The 24,476-nt window shown below is 41.5% G+C and overlaps 1 protein-coding gene across 2 annotated transcripts in view; it reads left to right on the top strand.

The window, feature by feature from the left end:
• The first annotated feature begins 3,309 nt into the window (after window positions 1–3,309).
• Window positions 3,310–24,476, top strand: part of LOC124866496 (ankyrin repeat and BTB/POZ domain-containing protein 2-like) — a 67,581-nt gene continuing 46,414 nt past the window's right edge. The window contains exon 1 of one of the 2 annotated variants that reach the window (XM_047362294.1): window positions 3,310–4,745. In XM_047362294.1, coding sequence (XP_047218250.1) covers window positions 3,878–4,745 — 868 coding nt within the window. In that variant the 5' untranslated portion in view covers window positions 3,310–3,877. The remainder of the gene's footprint in view (window positions 4,746–24,476) is intronic. The other variant, XM_047362293.1, reaches the window with a different exon arrangement.

Genomic DNA, 24,476 nt, shown 5'->3' with positions numbered 1-24,476 from the left:
TTTCAGTGTCACTCTGGAACAGGATATTTCTAATTTTGGCAAGATTGAACACAAGGGCGTTGTAGGTTTAATATAGGATATAAAGCACATGTCCTAGTCAAAGCAAACACAAAGATTATTTATGTTAGTACTAGAAGCCCAAATTAGGTGACTCAGATTCTAAGACGACAAGTTCTAAAAATTGTTTCCAAGACTGGCAAAGAGAGTACAATATACATTCTTTTCTAAAAGATTTTTTATTAGAATGCATAAACCTCAACAAGTCAAGTTTATTTATTTAGCGCTTTTCAGCAACAAGGCATCAAGGCGCTGCACACAAGAAAAAACATTACACTGATACAGAAAATCAAACAACAGAGGTAATAAAAAAATAAAAAGAATAGAATGATGAATAAGAAAATGAAAGGAAAGGAAAATTGGACTGAAAACCAATCATGCCTAAATGGCCCAGTCAAAGGCCACTCTAAACAAATACATTTTTAATCTTGATTTAAAGCAACTTAGGGTTTCGGCGCTTTTACAGTTTTCTGGGAGTTTATTCCAGATTAGTGGAGCATAAGAACTAAAAGCTGCTTCTCCATGTTTGGTTCTGGTTCTGGTTCTGCAGAGTAGATTTGAGCCAGAAGACCTGAGAGGTCTGGGTGGCTGATCCACTGACAACAAGTCTGTAATGTATTTTGGTGCTAAGCCATTCAGTGATTAATAGACTAACAGAAGTATTTTAAAATCTATTCTCTGAGCTACAGGGAGCCAGTGTAGAGACTTTAGAACCGGGCCGATGTGCTCCTCTTTCTTAGTTCTAGTGAGGACGCTGGCAGCAGCGTTCTGAATCAACTGCAGCTGTCTGATCCACTTTTTAGGCAGACCTGTGAAGACACCGTTGCAGTAATCAATTCTACTAAAGATGAACGCATGAATTAGTTTTTCAAGGTCCTGCTGAGACATTAGTCCTTTAATCCTGGAGATGTTCTTTAGGTGATAGAAGGCCGACCTTGTTACTGTCTTTATGTTCCTCTGAAGGTTCAGGTCTGAGTCCATCACTACACCCAGGTTTCCAGCCTGACTGGTGGTTTCTAGCTGTATTAACTGAAGCCGTGTGCTAACTTTTAAACGCTCTTCCTTTGGTCCAAAGATTATTACTTCAGTTTTGTTTTGATTCAGCTGAAGAAGATTTTGGCCCATCCATGCATTGATTTCTTCTAAGCATTTACCCAGCGCTTGAATGGGTTAATAGTCACCTGGTGACATCGTAACCTATAGCTGTGTGTCGTCTGCATAGTTATGATAACTTACGTTGTTGTTTATTATAATCTGAGTTAGGGGGAGCATGTAGATATTGAATAGGAGGGGCCCTACGATGGACCCTTGGGGAACGCCACATGTGATTTTTGTGGTCTCTGATGTAAAGTTACCTACTGACACAAAAAAGTCCCTGTCCTTCAAGTAGGATTTAAACCAGTTGAGTGCTGTACCAGAAAGGCCGACCCAGTTTTCCAGGCGCTCTAATAAAATGGAGTGATCAACAGAATGCTGCACTAAGGTCCAATAATACCAGCACCGTGGTTCTTCCACAGTCTGCATTTATACGGATGTCATTGAACACCTTGACAAGAGCAGTCTCTGTACTGTGGTGAACAGGAAGCCTGACTGGAAGACACCGAAGCGGTTGGTCGTTGTTAGGAAGTTGTTTAACTGCTGAAACACAGCTTTTTCAATAATCTTACTGATGAAGAGGAGGTTTGATATAGGCCTGTAGTTCTGTAGTAGCAGCTTGTCCAAGTTGTTCTTTTTCAATAGAGGTTTGATAAACGCTTTTTTCAGGGCCTGGAGGAAAACACCTGACAAAAGGGACGTGTTTATTATTTGAGTTAAATCAGATGTTATTACAGGCGAAGCTTTCTGAAGGAAAGCTGTGGGTAAAACATCGAGACAGCAGGAAGAAGAACTTAGTTGCTGTACGATTTCTTCTAAGATTTTGTAGTTTATTTGGTGAAATTGGTAAATTTTGTCAAAATCAGTTCTAGTTGGAGACAACATTGGTCCTGGAGTTGATGTGGATGTGCTGACTGCCTCTCTGATCTTTTGGGTTTTTCAGTAAAGAAGTTAACAAATTCATTGCAGGTCCTGGTAGAGTGGAGTTCAGATGCTACGGTTACAGGAGGGTTTGTTAACCTGTCAACCGTGGCAAATAATGCACCAGCATTGTTAATGTTTTTGTTGATGATCTCAGAAAAGAAAGATTCTCTTGCATTTTTCAGTTGTAGGTTATATCTGTATAGTCTCTCTTTATAGATAATATAGTGAACCTGGAGTCCAGTCTTTCTCCACCTGCGTTCAGCTTTTCAACACTCCTTTTATTCACTTCTGACTGGTGGAGCACTTCTCCATGGAGACATTTTCTTCCCAGAAACGACTTTCACTTTAATTGGAGCAATTGAATCAATGATGTCTGAGATTTTAGAATGAAAGTTATCTACCAGCTCATCTACAGTGTTACAGGGCAAAGTGGAGGTAGAAGAGTAAATCTGGTTAAAGGTTTCAGCAGCACCATCCTTAAAGATGCGTTTTCTTATCATGTCTCTTTGGCAAATTGAGTCATTGGAGATGATGCTTTCAAAAATAACAGAAAACTGGTCAGATAGAGCAACATCAGTTACAGACACCTTGGAAATGTTTAGACCCTTAGTGATGATCAAGTCCAAAATATGTCCCTGTTTGTGCGTTTGCTGTTTAACATGTTGAGTCAAACCAACATTTCTAAGAGTGTCACATAGATCTATTGGACTTCTGTCTTCAGGATTGTCCATGTGAATGTTGAAGTCTCCCACAATAATTAAACAGTCATAATCAACACATATCACAGATAAAAGCTCATTAAAATCACTGATAAAGTTTGTTTTGGACTTAGGAGACCTGGAAATATTCAAGAACATGGTTCAGACCGGGCTCTTTACCTGGAGAGCCAAATATTCAAAAGAGTCAAATTTGTACAGAAATACTTTTTTACACTCTAATAAATCTTTAAACAAAGTGCCCCCCCCCCCCCTCCACCTTTTCTTTGCTGTCTGCTCTCACAAAGAAAATTGTAGTTCGGAGGCGTTGCCTCTATCAGAATGGGAGCTTCATTAAATTCATGTAACCATGTTTCTGTTAAAAACAGAACATTAAGATCGTGGTCAGTAATGAAGTCAATGATTAAAAATGATTTTCCTGACAGAGATCTAATGATCAGTAAAGTCAGTTTATATGACTTAGTTGCTGATATTAACTCTGTGTCTGGTTGTACCTGACAGTTTATGGCTTTTTTTGATTGTTTATTACTGTCTCTTATCCTTTTAGCTTTGGTCTTTCTGTCACGTATAAGCACAGAGATTTTACAACTATCTCCTATTAGCTTAAGAATAAACAATTCTGTTAATTTCTCGGCACCAGTGGCCTTTACTTCTCAGTAGGTTTGACAGGAAAGGGGTGCAGAGAGGGGGAAGACATGCAGCAAATGAGCCTGGACCAGGACTCGAACCAGGTCACGTCTGTTGACTGAAACCTCTGAAGAGGTCGTGCCCTAGAATAAACGGTTCTAATAAAAAGTTATGTTTTGTGGCTATTGACTTTATAATATCTTATATTAGTTCGTGTTTTAGTTTTTAAATGTTGAAATTACATGATCTGAAGCAGATAAAATGCTTCAACGCTGCCACACGGGGGCGTGGTAGAGCAGCACTGATCTCAGGTGTGATGTTAGAACCTGGATGTGATTGGTCAGTCGTGTCTAAAAAGGTTGTTTGCCTGCAGAAGTGGGGTTAGTTTGGTTCTGTCGGATTTTAACCTTCTTTTCTGGGTGTAACGTTAGTAGAAGACCCCTGAATCTCATGACAACATGCCCCACTCTGTGCTGGTGAAAACGCTGGAGGACCTGAGCTTGGATTCGGGTTGTGTAGCTGGGGAAGCCAGCCTGTCCACCTCCAGCAGGTCGAGACAGTCCCAGCCGCACGTCGGCGCCCCTCGCCGGGGTTCATGGTGGCAGCACGCCGGCTCTCTGTATCGTAGCAACGGCAGCTGGGACACGGTGAGCACGCTGCCGGAGGACGCGGCGGACACCCTGGCCAGGTGTCCCTGCCTGCCCGAGCTGGAAGAGTATCCCTGGACGGAGTGGGAGCTGCAGGACGTGGTGCATAAAGTGTCCAGATCTGACTGTTTCACCCCGGAGGCTGTCCACAGACTGTCCGTCCTGCTCCGGAGAGCTCTGGTGAGGGTGTCCCGGGAAGCGCAGCGGCTGAGTGAGCTTCACAGGCGGTGCACACGTCTGGAGGTGCAAAGCGCCGTGCGGCTGGTGCTCAGCTGGGGCTTGGCCGAGAGGTGCGTCTCCTCCGCCGTCAGAGCTGTGTCTCTGCACTGCATGAACTCCGGGGATACCGCTCGCCCGCGGGGCAAGTCCGCACGCTGCGGGCTCTTGCTCTCCGTGGGCCACTTCTTCAGGTGGATGGTGGAAACACGCGTGTCTGTGCGCGTGCACGAGTACGCCGCAATCTACCTCGCGACCTTCGTGGAAAGTTTGGCGGAAGAAGTGGCGAGACGGGCGCTGCACGTGGCCATGTTGACCGCTGAAGAGGTGCGGGGACGGTCCGACGGGGTCAGCTGCTGCCCGGTGACCGTGGAGCTGCTGGAGGGAACCGTGAGCAGCGACTCGGAGCTGTGGGGACTGCTGCAGCCCTATGAGCATCTCATCTGTGGGAAAAATGGCAGCGGTGAGTTCAGGACACCCACGTCATTAAGATTTCCTGCATTGTACATGCAGGTATTGATAGAGTGAGCTGTTAATGTTTATTTCAGTCTCAAACAAGAGAGTATGAATAGTATTTGGAGTAGCCTATATTATTTAGAAGTATTAATACTAAGTAGTCATACTCCTAAATATTTTATAACATAATCACAGACTTCAATGAATGGATTTTATGTGACCAATCAATGCAAACTAGTATAAAGGGTCAAAGTAACAAAAATGAATTGAAGGTGTGAAATATTCAACATGGTAAAATTGAGTGTCGCCTCTGTGAAAATTTGAATCCGTGAATTTGTAGGCCATTCAAATGATAAAATGGTAAATATTAATGTTATAAATATTAAGGTTATAACATTTAACGTTGCTTGTTTTCATTCACTGTCTTGATTTAATGCCTCCATGTTTACCACTTCAATTTTATTTATTTATTTTTAACCTTTATTTCAAACAAATATTAGTGTACAACAAACAAGCAAATGGAGTAAACAATATCACATGACAGTAATTTAAACAAACAACCATTCTCAATTTATTAAAGACATGGAACTCCACATTAAATCAATTACAGACTCTACTAATGAAAAGGCTCGAAGGACAATTTCTATATGTACATCTTGGCATTATGGCGTTTTATTGGCAAATTTCCATTTATGAATATAAAATTTAGCAAAAAGAATAAGCAAATTTATCATAAAAAAACATTTAGCATCCTTTCTGGGGAATCTATAGAAACAAAATAATACATTTTCCCAGCATTTCTAAAAATATGATTATTAATGAACCTGCTAAATTCCATCCAAAACCTTTGTGTGGAAGGGCAGAGCTAAAAGAGATGTGTCACAGTTTCTGGAAGGCCATCACAGAAACTGCAATTAGTATTTATGTCTATTTTAAATTTTAGCATATAGTGCTTAGCAGGGTAAATTTTATGGAGAATTTGAGATGACACTAGTTTATTTTAGGTTTTCTGTATAATTGGTGTAAAATTAGAGAAGCATCTTAACTTCTGGTCTTTAGAGATTAAAAGTCCTAAATAAGTGATTTCTTGTCTAACAGGGATATTGCAAATGACATTTGCTGGACAATCTTTAATTGCTAGCAATTCACATTTTTTAAATTTAAACATAAACCAGAGGCCTTGGAAAAGACACTAATCACATCCAAGGCAAGAGGGATCTGGTTTTCATTCCTTAGAAAAATTGTGGTGTCATCAGCTAACTGGCTGATTGTAAGTTCTTTATTAGCTAAGCAGATTCCTTGTACAGCAGTATTGGAGACATGAGTTGCAGGAATTTGTGAACAAAGTAAGAATAAATACGGAGAGATGGGATATCCTTGGTTAATACCACGTTTTAGGTCAAATCTAAGAGTGGAGCCGTTTGGCATTTTAATAGAACTATTGCTATTGGAGTAAAATGTTTTGACAGCGTTACAAAAGAAAGGACCAAAACCAAATCTTTTCAAAGATTGAAAAAGGAATTGATGTTTGATTGTGTCAAAGGCCTTATAAAAATCCAGGAAAAGAATAAAACTATCATCAGGCACCAAATAGAGTAATCAAGTAGGTCTAGAACTAGTCTGATGATGTTAGAGATGTGTCAGTTTCTCATAAAGCCTGACTGTGTCTCATCAATAACTGTGTCCAAGACCTCTTTAATTCTGTTAGCAAGTATTATAACCATAACCTTAATAATCATTATTGAGTAAACATATAGGTCTCCAATTATCAATAAAAATGGGTCTTTGTTTGGTTTCGGAATGAGTGTTATTAGACCTTGAGTCAAAGTAGGAGGGAGAATGTTATTCTCGATATTTTCTAGAAATACCTGTAAGAAAGATGGAGCTATAAGATTAGAGAATGATTGATAAAACTCAGCAACCATCTGTGCTGGGAGATTTATTGGCCTTCAGTGCATTAATGCATTTAGAGTTTTCCTCCACTGTAAATGGATTAGTTTTTATCTTCTACGTCAATAGTTTTTCAATTTTGAACATTGTTAAGAAATTATGTTGAAATCTCTTTGTTATATTTTGAGCTGTATAAGTTAGAGTAAAATTTAGCACAAAATGTTGCAATTTGTCTACGATTGTTGGAGATGGAGTCATTGATGTTTAGCTGATAAATAGAGTTTGTAAGCAGAAGTTTGCTTCCTCTTCAGCTTTCCTCAGTTTAGAAATGTGACTTGAAAAGTTCCCAATTGCTGCAGAAGGACCTCTCCTTGTTAGCCTTATTCTTTAACCATTTTGTGCTTTAGCAAGGAGTTATTTAGTTTCCAGTAAGAACATTTGTTAGGCGGATTATCAGGAGCATAAATTTGGATGCTAATGTGAATAGCTCTATGATCTGTAAGTATGGAAGCAAATCGTTACCATATTTCAAATGAAAAAGCATTTTCAGAAATGCTTTTTCATTTTAAGAATGTGGCTGCATTATTTGACCCATAAATAAAATTAGTGATCAATCATCCTATTTGCATTTTCTTCTTCATGACTGCACATTTTATGCCATAATCAAAAAGAAAACAAAGCAGACATTGCTTTTTCGTTTTCGTGGTCTGTCCGCAGAGTACTGCCCAGAACTCGAAAACGAAAAAGGATTCCGAGCTGCGGGCGCAGAAGAGTGACGTCAGCAGCCACTCTTCCTCAGCTCCCTGCTGACCGAACTACCCATCTTGTTCGGTAGGGGGCGCTGTGCACGTCTGCATTGCATTACATTGCAAACGTGCCGAGAAATTGATTGAATTGCAGCAGGACCGAGCTCAATTTCTGGCAGTGGCAGGAAGAACTGGTAGTTCTGGTGGCAGGCTGTGGCGGAACTGCCACAGCCTGCCACCGGAGCTGCCACCGGCGCTGCCACAGTGCCGCAGGGTGGCACGGGATTCCGCGAGGATGCCAGAAGGTGCCAGACCGGCCGTAAACGTTTGCCAATGCGGTTGCCGCTGTTTTTGTGGAAGCTGATGCTGATTATCGGCAAATGGGATTATTGTTGTAGCCTGTTACCTTTAAATAATGATGTCATTATTGATTATTATTTAATAAACAGCCTTAGACCCATAACATAAGGTGATTGTATTTACTTGACATGGAAAATAAATAGCACTATGTGTATGTATGAAGTGTTGAAAGGATGACGATTTATTGCACAAACAGCCGGTTTATTATAGAGCATGAGCGGCTATTCTGAATCGTCACTGACAGAAAAATATAAATAAATGCTTAAAAACACGCTGGATGTCTCAGGCCATAAGGCTGCCACTGGAACTACCAGTTCTTCCTGCCACTGCCACAAATTGAGCTCGACCCCGCTGCAATTCAATACATTTCTTGGCACGTTTGCAATGTAATGCAATGCAGACGTGCACAGCGCCCCCTACCAAACAAGATGGGTAGCTCGGTCAGCAGGAAGCTGAGGAAGAGCGGCTGCTGATGTCACTCTTCTGCGCCCGCAGCTCGGAATGCTTTTTCGTTTTCAAGTTCTGGGCAGAACTTTGCGGGCAGACCACGAAAACGAAAAAGCAATGTCTGCTTTGTTTTCTTTTTGATTATGGCATAAAATGTGCAGTCATGAAGAAGAAAATGCAAATGCAAATAGGATGATTGATTACTAATTTTATTTATGAGTCAAACAATGCAGCCACATTCTTAAATGAAAAAGCATTTCTGAAAATGCTTTTTCATTTGAAATATGGTAACGATTTGATTCCATATGTAAGAGGGGTGGCAAGTATGTTAACAGCAATGTTGTCTTTATTAATAGAATCAGAAATAAGCCAGGAGTCTATATGGGATTGCCTGGATTCTGTTTTATTGCTCCATGTAAATAATTTTTCACCTGGAAATTTTTCTCTCCAAATATCCATAACATTAAATTTCTTCATTAAATATTTTAAGTTGGCACTGTATGAGGTCTGCCGCCCTGGAGGCCACCTATCGATCATATTATCTAAGGCAATGTTAAAGTCCCCGCCAATTAAAAGGATTGAGTCTGGGTAATTAGAAATCCATAAAGAAATTCTTTCTTCTAAAGACTCAAATAGTTTGTCATTTTCAGTTTTACTATTGTAGCCGTATATATTAACTACAATAAAGGAATTGTTATGGCATCCAGTTACTGAGCAGATGTAGTGTCCTAGGGTGTCACAGTCTAAGTGTAATATAGTTCCAGAGGAGTTATTTTTAAGTGTGGCGACACCAGTGGAGCGCTCAGATCCGTGAGATAATCAGATTTCATTTCCCCATTACGATTTCCAGAAATTAGTGTCAGTGGATGTGGAATGACTCTCTTGAAAGAAATAAAAATCAGTTTTAAGTTTTTGGCAAATAAAATTAATGCTTTGCGTTTAAATGCTTGTCTTAAACCCCTGGAGTTAAGAGAAACTAATGAAAGAGAGAAAGTTACTGGAAAAGAGTAACAAAGAGAACAAGTTATAAACCTTTAAAGCTAAGGGTGTGTACACCAAGGAAGGGGACCGAGTGCTGCACACTTTGAGTAGTAGAGCAGTAACCTGCTCTACTACCTGACTAAATATATAAATAGCACTTAGCTATCTGTTTTGGTTTATTGATAGTATTTTTATCGTAAAAAAAAAAGAACAAGGTAAGTTTTCATAACTGGATAATATATTAACTAAGGGTGAATATAAATTGTTAAAAGGAAACTAAAAGCGTAGTCAAGTATAGACCAGGTTCATCATGAGAATGAATTCACAAAATGATCATTTTTAAAGATTAGGTGAATGTTTATGAGGGAGGGAAGACTTCCACTCTGCTAATAAATCCACGGCCTCCAACGAAGTAAGCTGGTTTACCCTCCTTGCAGGCTTTGTCTATCATGGGCCACCGTTTATTGCGTCGTTCTCTGTCCTCCTTGGACAGGTCCTCACTGAATGTCAGTCGGTTGTCCCTCAGGTAGGATGATGTCTTGGCTGCTTTCCATGTAGCATCTCTAAGGACTCTGCAGGTGAACTGAATGATGATCCCTCTGGGTTTGGTGCTTCCTGGTTGTTTGGCTCCAAGTCGGTGCACGACATTGATGGCATCAGGCAGTTTGTGTTTATGTTCTGGCAGAACTGACTGACACATTTCTATCACTTTTCTTCGTATGTCTTCTTTCTCTGTCTCCTCAGCTCCTTACAGTCTAAGATTCCACCTCCTCGAGTATCTTTCCAACTCAGCTAACCTCTGCTGGCAGTTATCCACCCGACCTTCCTCTCTTGCAACTTCTTTTTCCAGGTCACTCACTTTCCCCTTCACATCCTTCATTTCAGCACATATAAAGTCAATAGTCTTTTTGAGACCCTCAAACTTTAGCGTATTTTCTTTCACCATGATCTCGAGGTTATCAGATCGGCTGTTTATTAGCGCAGACAGACTGAATATTATCTCATTTGTAGCAGATGGGTCAGAGTTGCTACATTCATACATCACCTTCTTTGGAACTGGCGATTTTAGAGGTGTAACAGGAAGGGTAGGAAAGTCGTAAATTTCCTCTTCATTCACTGCTAGAGTTAAAGGATTAGCAGCGTATTTGTGGCGTGTTATCGAATAACACGTTGCCGGTTGTAGCATTAGCCTCGTTAGCAGTCTCCGATGTAAGCCTGGACTTGGACGATTTTAGTCCTCTTTTTGCTCCCTTCTGGTTCGGCATCTTTTAAGGAATTATTAGTGATATTATTCAAATAGTCATGCCCTGCCGCTTTTTAAGAGCTTTTTGTGCAGAGCTCGGTAGAGAGTTTTTGTGTTACTTCCGGTAGATCGGAATACGGCAGCAGCCCCGGTGCAAGTAGTCTTTCGCCATTTTCAATAGTCTGGGTGGAGCTGCAGGGAGTCACAAGCAAAGAGCTCCAATGTTGAGTCTCCAGACTCTCCACCTCAGTCTCTCCGTAACCCGATGACCGGGAATCAGGCGCCTTCTCCGGAAGAGGGAGGGAACACTGCTCGGTCCGGAGCTGGCGCCTTTTTTTTTTTTTTTTTAATTAAGTGGAATCTTAATAAACCGAGTAGATATTTGAGTTTAACAAACCTATATTATCGCCTAAAAACACCTGAAAAGTTTATTTTGTGCCACAGAAGGCATACTATTTATAATTTTATTCACAATATTTGCCACCGTCGTTCGTCATTGCTGCCCGAGCTCAACCAATCCGATTCGACTCGTAATGAGTTATGGGAAATTGCGGGACACGGACTAAAACTCCGGCGTCGGCTGCTGCCGTATTCCGATCGTACGGAAGAAACAAAATTACACTGTGAACGTGATAAATGATAAAACTGAAGTCGTAAAAATGGAGGCGCTAAAATCAAGCCAGTGAATGAAAACAGGCAACGTTAAATTTGATAACCTTAATATTTATAGCATTAATATTTACCATGTTACCATTTTAATTACCTTCACCGATTCATATTTTCACAGAGGCGAAATTAATCACATGCTGGTTTTTACAGGACTCAATTTTACCATGTTCGGTATTTAGTTATAATTAAGTTATTTTTTGTGACATTGACCCTTCATAAACGAAGGCATTTCATTTTTCAAACAAAAATCTAAAAACTGTTGTGTTTAATGTATTAAGCCCTGATACTTCGATACCCATAAACAATAACCCTTAGTCCAGATGTGTGTAATTTAATCTCAGTAGAGATCCAGATGTTCTGTGAAAGCCTCAAATGAGTATTAGTGAACAAACGGCATCATGGAGACCAAGGAACAGAGCAGACAGGTCAGGGTGGAAGTTCTGGAGAAGTTTACAGCAGGGTTAGGTTCTGAAACAACATTCCAGGCTCTGAACATCTCCCAGGGCTCTGTTCAATCCATCATCTGACCATGGAGAGAGGACGGACCAACTACAGACCTACCAAGACATGGACGTCCTCAACTGACCGGCTCGGCAAGGAGAGCATTAATCAGAGAAGCAGCCGTGAGGCCTATAGTAACGCTGGAGGAGCTGCAGAGATCCACAGCTCAGATGAGACAAGCTGATGACAGGACAAGGATTGACTTTGTGTTAGTCGATCACATATAATCTCAATAAGAGATTAAAACTCCAGGTTGTAACATAACAAAAGCGAATACGTTCCAGGAGTATGAATATTTCTTTAAGCCACTGTGGGTAAATAAAAAAAAACATTAACTTTTTTCTGTATGCAACAGAACTGAGAGACAAACATCTCAGAGCTGCCCTTTCAAATAAAACCTGGTTAGTTGAAATGTTCTTCTACATGTGCTGATATTCAGAGGGAGACACAGGAACATAAACCATGTTTCCTTCTGACTCCACTGCTATCCCGGAGTCTCATTGATGAACAATCACCCCAAAGTACCAGAGGTTTAGGGGATCTAGCAACACTGAGAGGACGATTGGGAAAACCCACTTCAGACAGGAAACTGGTCATTTGGTTAATAACCAGGAAATAACTAGGACCTCGCTGACAACTGGTGGAGTCGGACTCTTAAGTTGATGCATTTTGGGTGTTTTGACTGGTTTCAGTGTCGAAATATAAAGACATTTCCTGTCTTTAATGGCCCAGTTATTGTGGGATAATTATACTGTTGGCATTTAAAAGACTTTCTTTATTTAATATAGGATTCTCATCCAAATAAATGCTCTATTTTTGTGACAAAAATCACCAGTAAGTCTTTGAGGTTTTCTTTAGTTTTCAATAAAAAACGTTTTTTTTTTTTGCTTTGTTCCCATTTAAGACACTGATGTATTTAAGCTGCTTCTTAACATAAAAATCTTGATAAAAGTGCCACATATTAGTTTTTCTCCCTTTTAATAATCAGCCATATATCTGCACTGGTGCTGTGTTATAAACGTGTTTTTCCTTTTGTCAGATTAAAGTAGCAACAAGATCAGGATAAATAGTTTTGGTATTTCTGACATCTCAGGTCATTGTGGAGAATGAGAGATTTTAAAGGTCTCCTTTTACCCCCCTGTTGTATCTCAGCCACGTCTTTATAAAAGTCTGATTTCAGATCTGTTTCTGTTCAGGAAGTAGACTTCAGTTTATCTCTGTGTAATAAATGGCTTCCTCAGCGTTTTATTTGGAAGACCATATTTAAGAACTTACTGTCATTCATACTGAGGTTTGATATTATTTCTGACAGCATCATTATCTCCAGGTTTGTATCCAGAAATAAAACATTGTTTAGAAGCTGGATTTGAAAGTGAACCCGTGGAAGCCCAGCAGTGTTGACCTACCTGGTCCTCCTACCAGGGGCCGTGAAGGTAGTGAAATATCTTCTGCTTTTCTGAGCCACTAGATGCTTCTGCGGACATGATGTAGATGATGGAGTTTCTGAAATCAGGCCAATGAGCTGGACCTGCCTGGTGATGATGTCACAGTGTAGGATTCTTCTGTGCGTAGCGGACCTTGATGTGCCGACTCCAGCCTCAGTTCGCTCCCTGTGAAGCTTCCCAATGCTTGATGGTCCTCTCAAGGCTGCAGTTATTCCGGTTGCTGGTGCACTTTTTCCTGCCACTTCCACGACTTCGTATCAATACGCTTGAATACAGAACTCTGAACAAGCAGCTTCTTCAGCAATGACCTTTTGTGGCTTCCCCTCTTTGTGGAGGGTGTCTGTGACTGTCTTCTGGAGATCTGTCCAGTCAGCATGACTGTCTGCCACTGAGCCAGACTGAGAGACCATTTAGAGACTCAGGAACCTTTGCAGGTGTTTGGTTTTCATTATCTGCAAGTCTTTAATCATCAAAATTACAGGAAATTTAGGCTTGAAATATTTTGCTTCATGTGTGACGGATATATCATTTGTGTTTCACTTTCTGAAATGAGTGACAACAAATTCTTTTCATGATATTCTAATTTTTTCGTACTGTTAACCCCAGTTCTTCTTACTCCATCTCTCTTTTAATGATGCATGTTGGGTTGATGTGAAACAGATAAATGTTTCGGTGCCTTTGCTTTCACCACATGTGTCTCCTCTGAGTGACTGATGGACTCAGGTGGAGCAGAACAGGCTCACCTTGGATTGGACTGAACCTTAGTGTTCATCAGATATGTTTCATGGCTGCTTTAAAGTTTGCTGTGAGACCAGTCTCTTCAGAATGAGGCAGAGGCGCTGAATGTTGACATAAAACCCAGTTTTATCTGAAGACATCAGAACATCAGCATTCTGTTTCTGAGTTCTGCAGGATGAGCAGAAGATTATGACTCAATAAATGTTAACATAGTGTTTACATTCTAGGGTTGTTTTATAGCAACAGGTTAGTTGGAGTAATTTTACTGTTCGCTGCATGAATGGTGTTATTAGCCCCCTAATAGCCCCCTATTGTCTGCCTGTGACACCTTTCTGGGGAATCGTCCAAGCTTCTGCTGGCAACAACTTAATGCTCACCCTCTACAGATGATCCACATAGCCCTGTCTTTCAGTGTTTAACCCTTTCTCTCTCCTAGACATGGCTACTGACTGAGCTTCTACTGTAACTAACTCTATGTTCTCTCTTTCAGACTCTAACCTTGAAAACTGGCTCAGAGTTTATCTGTTCTTTCTTTCTAGATGAAACGACTAAAGGAGCTACATCCATTAACATTTACTTTTCCTTCCCATAGAAAGTACTCCTGGATCAGTGCTTCTTTGTTCTCTTTGTGTCTCTGCTCTGTTCTCTCAAACCCCCAGTCGGTCGTGGCAGATGGCCGCTCACACTGAGCCTGGTTCTGGTTCTGCTGGAGGTTTCTTCCTGTTAAAAGGGAGTTTTTCCTCTCCACTGTCGCTACATGCATGCTCAGTATGAGGGATTGCTGCAAAGTCAACACCAGTGACTGTCCACTGTCTCTACATGCTCATCCAGGAGGAGTGAATGCTGCAAGTCACTGACTGGATGCAATCTGCTGGGTTTCCTTAGATAGAAAAACTTTTTATCCAATTTGAATAAATAACTGAATCTGACTGAACTGTTCAATGGTTACGATTAATAGGAATGTATGAACCTGACTGTTGTGAAGAACCTTGAGACGACATGTGTTGTGAATTGGCGCTATATAAATAAAACTGAATTGAATTGAATTAATAGGACACATGATGCATGTTGTGGCTGTAAAATCGGACACGCTGCCTCTCCTGTCTGGACGGGTTGTTTGCTCAGTCTGGACGTTGAACCTCCAGCCCAGCCTCCTGTGACCCATACAGAGCTCCCTTGTGTCGTCTGTGAGGGTCGGAGGCTAATATGTCTTCCTGTTCAGTCCTGTGGGAGGTTGGTGGGCTGAAGCCTGACTCGGATCTTGCAGCAGACAGGAAGCACAGAAACACTCTGTCTCTTTGAGAGCTCCACTAGACGCCTGCAGGGAAGCTTCAGGGTTTAAGTTGGTGGCATCTTATAAAATAAATTTCTCTATCCAAATATGTTTGGAGATGAATGGAAGTAATAAAACTCACACTGACACTGGTGGCACTGAGGATATGTTAATTTCTTTTTTAAATGTTATTTTTGTTTTGCTGTGCTAGCACCAAAGCACAGGTCTCCGGGTCGGGACTCAAACCCGGGACAGCTTTGTTAAAGACTGAAACCTCTGTATGTGGGTCGCGTGCTCCACTCCACTACGCCATGCAGTTATTAGTTATTCAAATGCTGAAGAGCAGGAAAGGTCCATCAAACCTCTTTAATGTATTATTGGGATGCAGAGCAAGAATGGCTGGCCCTTCAGATGTTCTCCAGCCCTTCATATATGTATATTTTGCGATTGTGCACATATTGATATTGCGACGATGTTTCAGATACATCCAGGAGCTCCAGCTTGTAGATAGAAGTGGTTACTGACAGTGAGGCTAAAAAGCGTCCAGTTCATAATAAATTGAGGGTATTTATTATGTAAAGACAAGAATCTGTAACAAAATCAACTCTGAACCTTTTTCACCCGTAATATCCTGCACAGTTCAACTGAAAATAAATCTGATAAAACGTAGAACATTTGCACACCCTCTGATGAACACTTTATCGAAGAAACATTTAATTTAATATCAGCATTCAGTCGTCTCTGGTAGGAGTGTATTAGAAGCAACATCTTGACCTTCTCAGGGTATTAAGCCCTATCTTGTCCAAAGCCCTCTTCTGGTGACCCCATAGATATTCTGTGGGATTTGGGTCTGTACTTTGGCTAGGCCTTTCCAAACCTTTGACTTGCTTCTGATGAAGCTGTTCTTTTGTTCTGATGCCAAAAGGTTCTTCAGGTTTTTAGCACCTCAAAGTTTTTGGTCAAAACTAAAATTCATTTGAAACTTTGTTGTAATTTCATCCTGTTTGACAAAAACCCAATTCCATCAAAATAAAAAAAATTAAAAAACAGATCATGCCGCTGCCACCACCGTGTTTCCTGCATGAAATGGCTCACCGTGCTACTCCTGAGTCTGAACATATGAGGATTACAGGGGATTTTTGGTTGTTACATGTAGAACCACCGTTACTTGTTGGAAATTCCTGCAGGTCCTTCAGCGTTGCTGTTAGCCTCTTGAAAGCCTTCCAGTTTCTGCCCTTTTCATTAATTTGTGAGAAACATCCAGTTTTTCCCTGTCATGTTGGGGATTATTTCTTCTCCTGACTGATATCTTTTGTACAGTAGGATCACTTTGATCCCTTTTTACCTATCTGCAAACCATTGCTTTAGCAAACGATGCTAAAACGAACGTCAAAAGGAACTTATTTGGGGTTTTGCAACTTTAAGCTTTGTGCCGATCTTTGCATTAAAGGAAGTGGACAAAACAACTGAGTTTGATGTCGAGTCAGATCACAGATCCAATATTCTCTTTGCTACCAAGCAACCTTTAATGTGGCGATGGTAAATATATCAGGTTGCACCTAATATGGAGCTTTGAAACAAATGAAAACGGTGGCCTTTCTCAGCTCCTCTACACTGGTTCCTGTAAATACAATTGAGTTACAGATATCATCACAGAGTAATTAGGAGGGCCAACTGATGTATTATTTGATTAACCACCTGTTGATGACTTTACAGGCCTTTACTCAGGATGAATCAACCCTCCTCCAAACCCTTATTCTCAGCCCTGAAGACCTGAACCAAGTGTCCTCACAATCCCATTAAAACCAGGTGCTGCTCTACCTGCATGCTTCATGTGATTAGTAGAGTTGCTCCACTAACAGCAGGATGCGATCACCTCAGATGTTTCTGGGCAGATTTTAGCTTTGTCTTTTTCAACCACCAAGCTAGTTTTCTTCATAAAAACTGCAGTTTCTTAGGCTTTGGTCAAATCATATAAAATGCAGTTCTGATTGTTGGACCACAGAACTAAATCAGAAGATGAGATAAAACATTATTTTGATTTGCTGCCACTTGAACCGGGCCTTGGTTCGGTCCTTCTTGGACTCAGCTGGGACTCTGAGGTGATTCTGACCGCCATGACCCACATCCTCAGCTCTGTTTGGTTCTGTTGTTGCAGCCAAACACTCACAGCTTTATGCCATACAGCAGAAAAGATCAGTTGTTTCCAGACTCGGTGACTGAGCCTCTGTCTCCATTCAGGGTCCCTCCCCCACCCCTCTGTGTGTCTGAGGATGCAGGTCCAGACTCTGGGGCTGTTCAGCAGCTTCGCACCAGGACACGGGTTGAAGGGAATGACCTAATCACTTGTAGCTCTGTGCATAAGGAGCTCAGTGTTGAACACAGGAACTGAGGTGTGGATGTGTGTTCAGGGTTTTTACAACACAGGTATGGATCAGAAAACGCAGATTTGTGCTTTGTCCTGTACAGACGGCTCTCCTGTAGTCCACCCATGAATAGCTTCTTGTTCAGCTTGTGTCTGTAAACACAGCAGGGTAATATGCTCTAACTACCCAACACACTGAAGTCTTGTTAAGTATGTTTTTTACTTAACACAAGATGTGGTTTTTAGAGCAGCGAGTCCAGGTCAGAGCGATGGATTAGTTCATGGTGATTATCAGCTTCTTCCAGTGAAACAGTTTAGCTTCATCTGTGTTAGAACTGCTGATTTAAGGTCTGAGGTCTGCATTGATCAGGTATCACACATATTGGCACAACTAACCATTTCTATAAAATAACTGACACTGAAATGTTTTTAATTTATTTTAGATTGGACGTTGACTCGAGTGTCAGAATTCTGACTTATGCCCTAAAGACTTGACTTGGACTTGTGATTTGAGACTCTTCATCTCTCTATCTTTATCAGTTATACATGTATTTACATACTTACCAAGATCAGTCTTGTAGAGCCAGGGGGGTTGTTTACCCTCTGACAGCTGGGACAGGTCAGAACATGTCCACCGGTGATGTGGAGATTTCAAACAAATGGCATTACCCTCACTCACTAAGAAACCCAGTTTTATGCAAAGAAACAGTCAAACATTCAGTTCTGTTTTTATGTGTCCATCGAGTCTTATTAAAGATGAGTTTATTAGCCACCTAACTTTTGATATTGGGTTTTTTGTTGCCTTCAGGACAGATGAGCTGTGGGGTCAGATGTTAGATGTACATATCCTCGTCACTGACACAGTTTCCATTGTGTGGAGCATTGGGAGTCAGCAAATCCTCAAGTCAATGAGGCAACAAAGAACATTGAGCTCATGGGGTTTTCTGAGAGTTCATGCTGGAGGTTCAGGGTGTTTGGGTGAACTGGCTCACTGTGTTCAGGGTGATGGATATATTCAGGTACAATGGGTCCAACAAGTCTACTCGACATTAATTTAATACAATGCTGAAGCTCCTATTGTTTCAGGTCTGGCATTCAGTCTTCCGTATTTTACCAAAGGTTTCTTAAAATCTCTCGGGTTGTAAGGACATCTCCAGTCCACAGCACTCAGCAGGTGAACCAGCTGATTTTCTATCTGTACTAGACTATGGTTCGGCCATCCCAGAACTCTATTGTTGTTCTGGTGGCGTCATTCTTTAGTTGGTCCTAGTTTGGTGTCATGAGGCTACAGCCAGGCTTGGATGTTTGGATGAAGAAAAGGAAGTTGTTGTCTCATGTAGCATATGACCAATTTAAAACTGTATTTTTTTTTTTCTCTTATCCTGACTGGTACATTTGTACAGTGAGAGCCTCTTTGATTCTTTGTGACTTGTCTAAAAATATTGATTTAAATGATGCAAATGTCAAGAGAACGTTATAAAAACTTTATTTGAGGTGTGAACAAGATTGAATTCTAAAATAAACGTGGGCAAAGTCCAAAGAAAAGCTTCTAAAGACCTTCATTAAATGGACTGAACTTATATAGCACTTTTCCAGTCATACAGACCGCTCAAAGCGCTTTACACTAGCGCCACATTCACCCAATTGCACTCACTAACGCTCACACATTCATACACCAATACGCAGATCGGTAGGCAACTTGAGGTTAAGTGCCTTGCCCAGGGGCACATCGGCATATGGCAGGAGGAAGCTGGAATCGAACCCGCAACCTTCTGATTGCAAGACGACTACTCTTCCTACTGAGCCACAGTCACCTGTGAGATGTTGTGAGATGACCTGTGTTGGAAATTGGTGCTATATAAATAAAACTGAATTGAATTGAGATCTACTGATTAAGAACACTTTAAAGTAATCCAACAAAAACTGGCTGCTTGGAAAAAACATTAAGGAATTCAGTTTCAGTTCAATTCAGTTTTATTTATATAGCGCCAATTCACAACACATGTCGTCTCAAGGCTCTTCACAACAGTCAGGTTCATACATTCCAATGAATCCTAATCATTGAACAGTGCAGTCAGATTCAGTTATTCAAATTGGATAAAAAGTTTTTCTATCTAAGGAAACCCAGCAGATTGCATCCAATCAGTGACTTGCAGCATTCACTTCTCCTGGATGAGCATGTAGAGACAGTGGACAGTCACTGGCGTTGACTTTGCAGCAATCCCTCATACTGAGCATGCATGTAGCGACAGTGGAGAGGAAAAACTCCCTTTTAACAGGAAGAAACCTCTAGCAGAACCAGGCTCAGTGTGAGCGGCCATCTGCCACGACCGACTGGAGGTTTGAGAGAACAGAGCAGAGACACAAAGAGAACAAAGAAGCACTGATCCAGGAGTACTTTCTATGGGAAGGAAAAGTAAATGTTAATGGATGTAGCTCCTTTAGTCGTTTCACCTAGAAAGAAAGAACAGATAAACTCTGAGCCAGTTTTCAAGGTTAGAGTCTGAAAGAGAGCACATAGAGTTAGTTACAGTAAAAGCTCAGTCAGTAGCCATGTCTAGGAGAGAGAAAGGGTTAAATACTGAAAGACAGGGCTATGTGGATCATCTGTAGAAGGTGAGCATTAAGTTGTTGCCAGTAGAAGCTTGGACGATTCCCCTCTCCAGAAAGGTGTCACAGGTAGACACAGAGTCAGGCCAGGTGTAGCTTCTAGGAAGAGAAAAGAGAGAACAAGGTTAAAAGCTGAAATAACAGCAAATAATGCAAAATTGGAGAGTAGTGTGAGAATGTAGCGAAGAGGGTGAAAGTGGTCATTATGTCCTCCAGCAGCCTAAGCCTATAGCAGCATAACTACAGAGATAGTTCAGGATAACCTAAGCCACTCTAACTATAAGCTTTATCAAAAAGGAAAGTTTTAAGCCTAGCCTTAAAAGTAGACAGGGTGTCTGCCTCACGGACTAAAACTGGGAGCTGGTTCCACAGGAGAGGAGCCTGATAACTAAAGGATCTGCCTCCCATTCTACTTCTAGAGACTCTAGGAACCACCAGTAAACCTGCAGTCTGAGAACAAAGTGCTCTGTTAGGAACATATGGACCAATCAGATCTCTGATGTATGATGGAGCTAGATCATTAAGGGCTTTATATGTGAGGAGGAGAATTTTAAATTCTATTCTGGATTTAACAGGGAGCCAATGAAGGGAAGCTAAAATAGGAGAAATATGATCTCTCTTTGTAATTTTCATCAGAACTCTTGCTGCAGCATTTTAAACCAGCTGAAGGCTTTTAACTGCATTTTGTGGACATCCTGATAGTAAAGAATTACAATAGTCCAGCCTTGACGTAACAAATGCATGGACTAGTTTTTCAGCGTCACTCCTGGACAGGATATTTCTAATTTTGGCAATGTTCCGGAGATGAAAGAAGGAAACCCTAGAAACCTGTTTAATATGGGATTTAAATGACATGTCCTAGTCAAAGTTAACACCAAGGTTTTTTACTTTATTATCATAAGTATGGATAAGTAAAGCTGAGTATCATCAGCGTAACACTGAAAATGTATCCTATGCTGCCTGATAATTTGACCTATTGGAAGCATATACAGGTCCTTCTCAAAATATTAGCATATTGTGATAAAGTTCATTATTTTCCATAATGTCATGATGAAAATTTAACATTCATATATTTTAGATTCATTGCACACTAACTGAAATATTTCAGGTCTTTTATTGTTTTAATACGGATGATTTTGGCATACAGCTCATGAAAACCCAAAATTCCTATCTCACAAAATTAGCATATCATTAAAAGGGTCTCTAAACGAGCTATGAACCTAATCATCTGAATCAACGAGTTAACTCTAAACACCTGCAAAAGATTCCTGAGGCCTTTAAAACTCCCAGCCTGGTTCATCACTCAAAACCCCAATCATGGGTAAGACTGCCGACCTGACTGCTGTCCAGAAGGCCACTATTGACACCCTCAAGCAAGAGGGTAAGACACAGAAAGACATTTCTGAACGAATAGGCTGTTCCTAGAGTGCTGTATCAAGGCACCTCAGTGGGAAGTCTGTGGGAAGGAAAAAGTGTGGCAGAAAACGCTGCACAACGAGAAGAGGTGACCGGACCCTGAGGAAGATTGTGGAGAAGGGCCGATTCCAGACCTTGGGGGACCTGCGGAAGCAGTGGACTGAGTCTGGAGTAGAAACATTCTGAGCCACCGTGCACAGGCGTGTGCAGGAAATGGGCTACAGGTGCCGCATTCCCCAGGTCAAGCCACTTTTGAACCAGAAACAGCGGCAGAAGCGCCTGACCTGGGCTACAGAGAAGCAGCACTGGACTGTTGCTCAGTGGTCCAAAGTACTTTTTTCAGATGAAAGCAAATTCTGCATGTCATTCGGAAATCAAGGTGCCAGAGTCTGGAGGAAGACTGGGGAGAAGGAAATGCCAAAATGCCAGAAGTCCAGTGTCAAGTACCCACAGTCAGTGATGGTCTGGGGTGCCGTGTCAGCTGCTGGTGTTGGTCCACTGTGTTTTATCAAGGGCAGGGTCAATGCAGCTAGCTATCAGGAGATTTTGGAGCACTTCATGCTTCCATCTGCTGAAAAGCTTTATGGAGATGAAGATTTCATTTTTCAGCACGACCTGGCACCTGCTCACAGTGCCAAAACCACTGGTAAATGGTTTACTGACCATGGTATCACTGTGCTCAATTGGCCTGCCAACTCTCCTGACCTGAACCCCATAGAGAATCTGTGGGATATTGTGAAGAGAACGTTGAGAGACTCAAGACCCAACACTCTGGATGAGCTAAAGGCCGCTATCGAAGCATCCTGGGCCTCCATAAGACCTCAGCAGTGCCACAGGCTGATTGCCTCCATGCCACGCCGCATTGAAGCAGTCATTTCTGCAAAAGGATTCCCGACCAAGTATTGAGTGCATAACTGTACATGATTATTTGAAGGTTGACGTTTTTTGTATTAAAAACACTTTTCTTTTATTGGTCGGATGAAATATGCTAATTTTGTGAGATAGGAATTTTGGGTTTTCATGAGCTGTATGCCAAAATCATCCGTATTAAGACAATAAAAGACCTGAAATATTTCAGTTAGTGTGCAATGAATCTAAAATATATGAATGTTAAATTTTCATCATGACATTATGGAAAATAATGAACTTTATCACAATATGCTAATTTTTTGAGAAGGACCTGTATATAGTAAAGAGAATTGGCCCAAGTACTGAACCCTGTGGTACTCCACAATTAACCCTGAAGTTTAAAGATTATTTATCATTTACATGAACAAACTGGAATCTGTCAGACAAATAAGATTTAAACCAGCCTAGCGCTGTTCCCCTGATCCCTACAGCATATTCCAGCCTTTTTAAGAGAATATTATGGTCGACTGTATCAAATGCAGCACTGAGATCTAACAGAACCAGAACAGACACAAGTCCATTATCTGAGGCCATAAGAATATCATTAGTGACTTTCAGCAGAGCTGTTTCAGTGCTATAATGAGCTCTGAAACCTGACTGAAAGATGGTTGCTACTCCTCCTCCTCGCCCGGTATTTCGAGGAATGTGAAAATTTAAATAATTAGTAGGAGTTGACTCATTTATAGTAACATAATCCTCTTGCTGCAGCCAGGTTTCTGTGAGGCAAAATAAATCAATCTGATTTTCACAAATCAGGTCACTAACTAGCAATGTCTTTGAAGAGAGAGATCTTATGTTCAGTAAGCCACATTTAATTGTTTTATTTTTCTTTTCAGTCTGAGTTGTGTTTATGTTTATGAGATTTTCCTGATTTCCTCCTTTTAGATTATTTTTTAATCTATTCAATTTTGGCCGTGGGGGCGAGACACTGTCTTAATAGGGTAATGGTTGGGTAGCAGTACAGAAGCTGCAGAGAGGAGTATTAAACTACGACCCTGCTTCCTGGTCTGAACCCTGGGTTGTCAGAGGTTTGGAGAACTAATAAATTTGGCCAGATTCCTAGAAAGAAGAGCTGCTCCATCCAAAGTGGGATGGATGCCGTCTCTCCGGATCAGACCAGGTTTTCCCCAAAATGTTCGCCAATTATCAATGTAACCCACATCGTTTTCTGGACACCACCTAGACAGTCAGCGGTTGAATGACAGCATGCGGCTAAACATGTCGTCACTGGTCAGATCAGGGAGCGGACCAGAGAAAATGACGGAGTCCGACATTGTTTTGGCAAACTTACACACCGAAGCAACACTAACTTTGGTGACCTCCGATTGACGTAACCAGGTGTCATTACCACCAGCGTGAATAACAATCTTACTGTATTTACGCTGATCCTTAGCCAGCAGTTTCAGGTATGATTTGATGTCGCCCGTTCTGGCCCCTGGCAGACATTTGACTATGGTCGCTGGTGTCTCTAGTTCCACGTTTCTGACTATGGAGCTGCCAACTGCCAGAGTTGGCTTCTCAGCGGGTGTGTCGCTGAGCGGGGAAAATCTGTTAGAAACGCAGACGGGTTGGTGGTGACCTGTGGGCTGGGATCTAGGACTATGCTTTCTACGTACCGTCACCCAGCCGGCCTGAGGTCCCGGCTGCGCGGGCTCTGCTGGAGGACTGCTACGGGGAGCTACCCTCGGTGGCTCCGCGCTGGCTAAGGGGCCTCGGCTATCTGCTGGTTTTTCAACAGCGCGGAGCCGGGCCTCCAATTCCGACACCCTCGCCTCCAAAGCTACAAAAATGCTACATTTATTACACGTACCATTATCACTAAAGGAGGCAGAGGAGTAACTGAACATCTGACACAGAGAGCAGGAGAGAGGAGGAGACTCAGAGAGAGAAACAGTAGAACGGGTAGCCATGGTGGAGCTAACGCTAAGCTAGCGACCCCTTACCACTACTAGAAAAACCGTGTAAACACGGAGAGTCCCCAAACGTTAAATGTAGCAACAGAAAGTAAGTGTTTTAATGTGCTTATGTATTAGAACAAGTAAGAGATATCACAGTAGAGAGAAATCAGATCAAACGAGAGAGCTTCACACACCAAACAATTCACCGAGTGCAACAGTGAGAACAGGAAGTGACGAATACACCTTA

Source organism: Girardinichthys multiradiatus, chromosome 4 (genome assembly GCF_021462225.1).
Source record: "Girardinichthys multiradiatus isolate DD_20200921_A chromosome 4, DD_fGirMul_XY1, whole genome shotgun sequence".
NCBI lineage: Eukaryota > Metazoa > Chordata > Actinopteri > Cyprinodontiformes > Goodeidae > Girardinichthys > Girardinichthys multiradiatus.
This window is presented reverse-complemented; position numbering and strand designations above follow the sequence as displayed.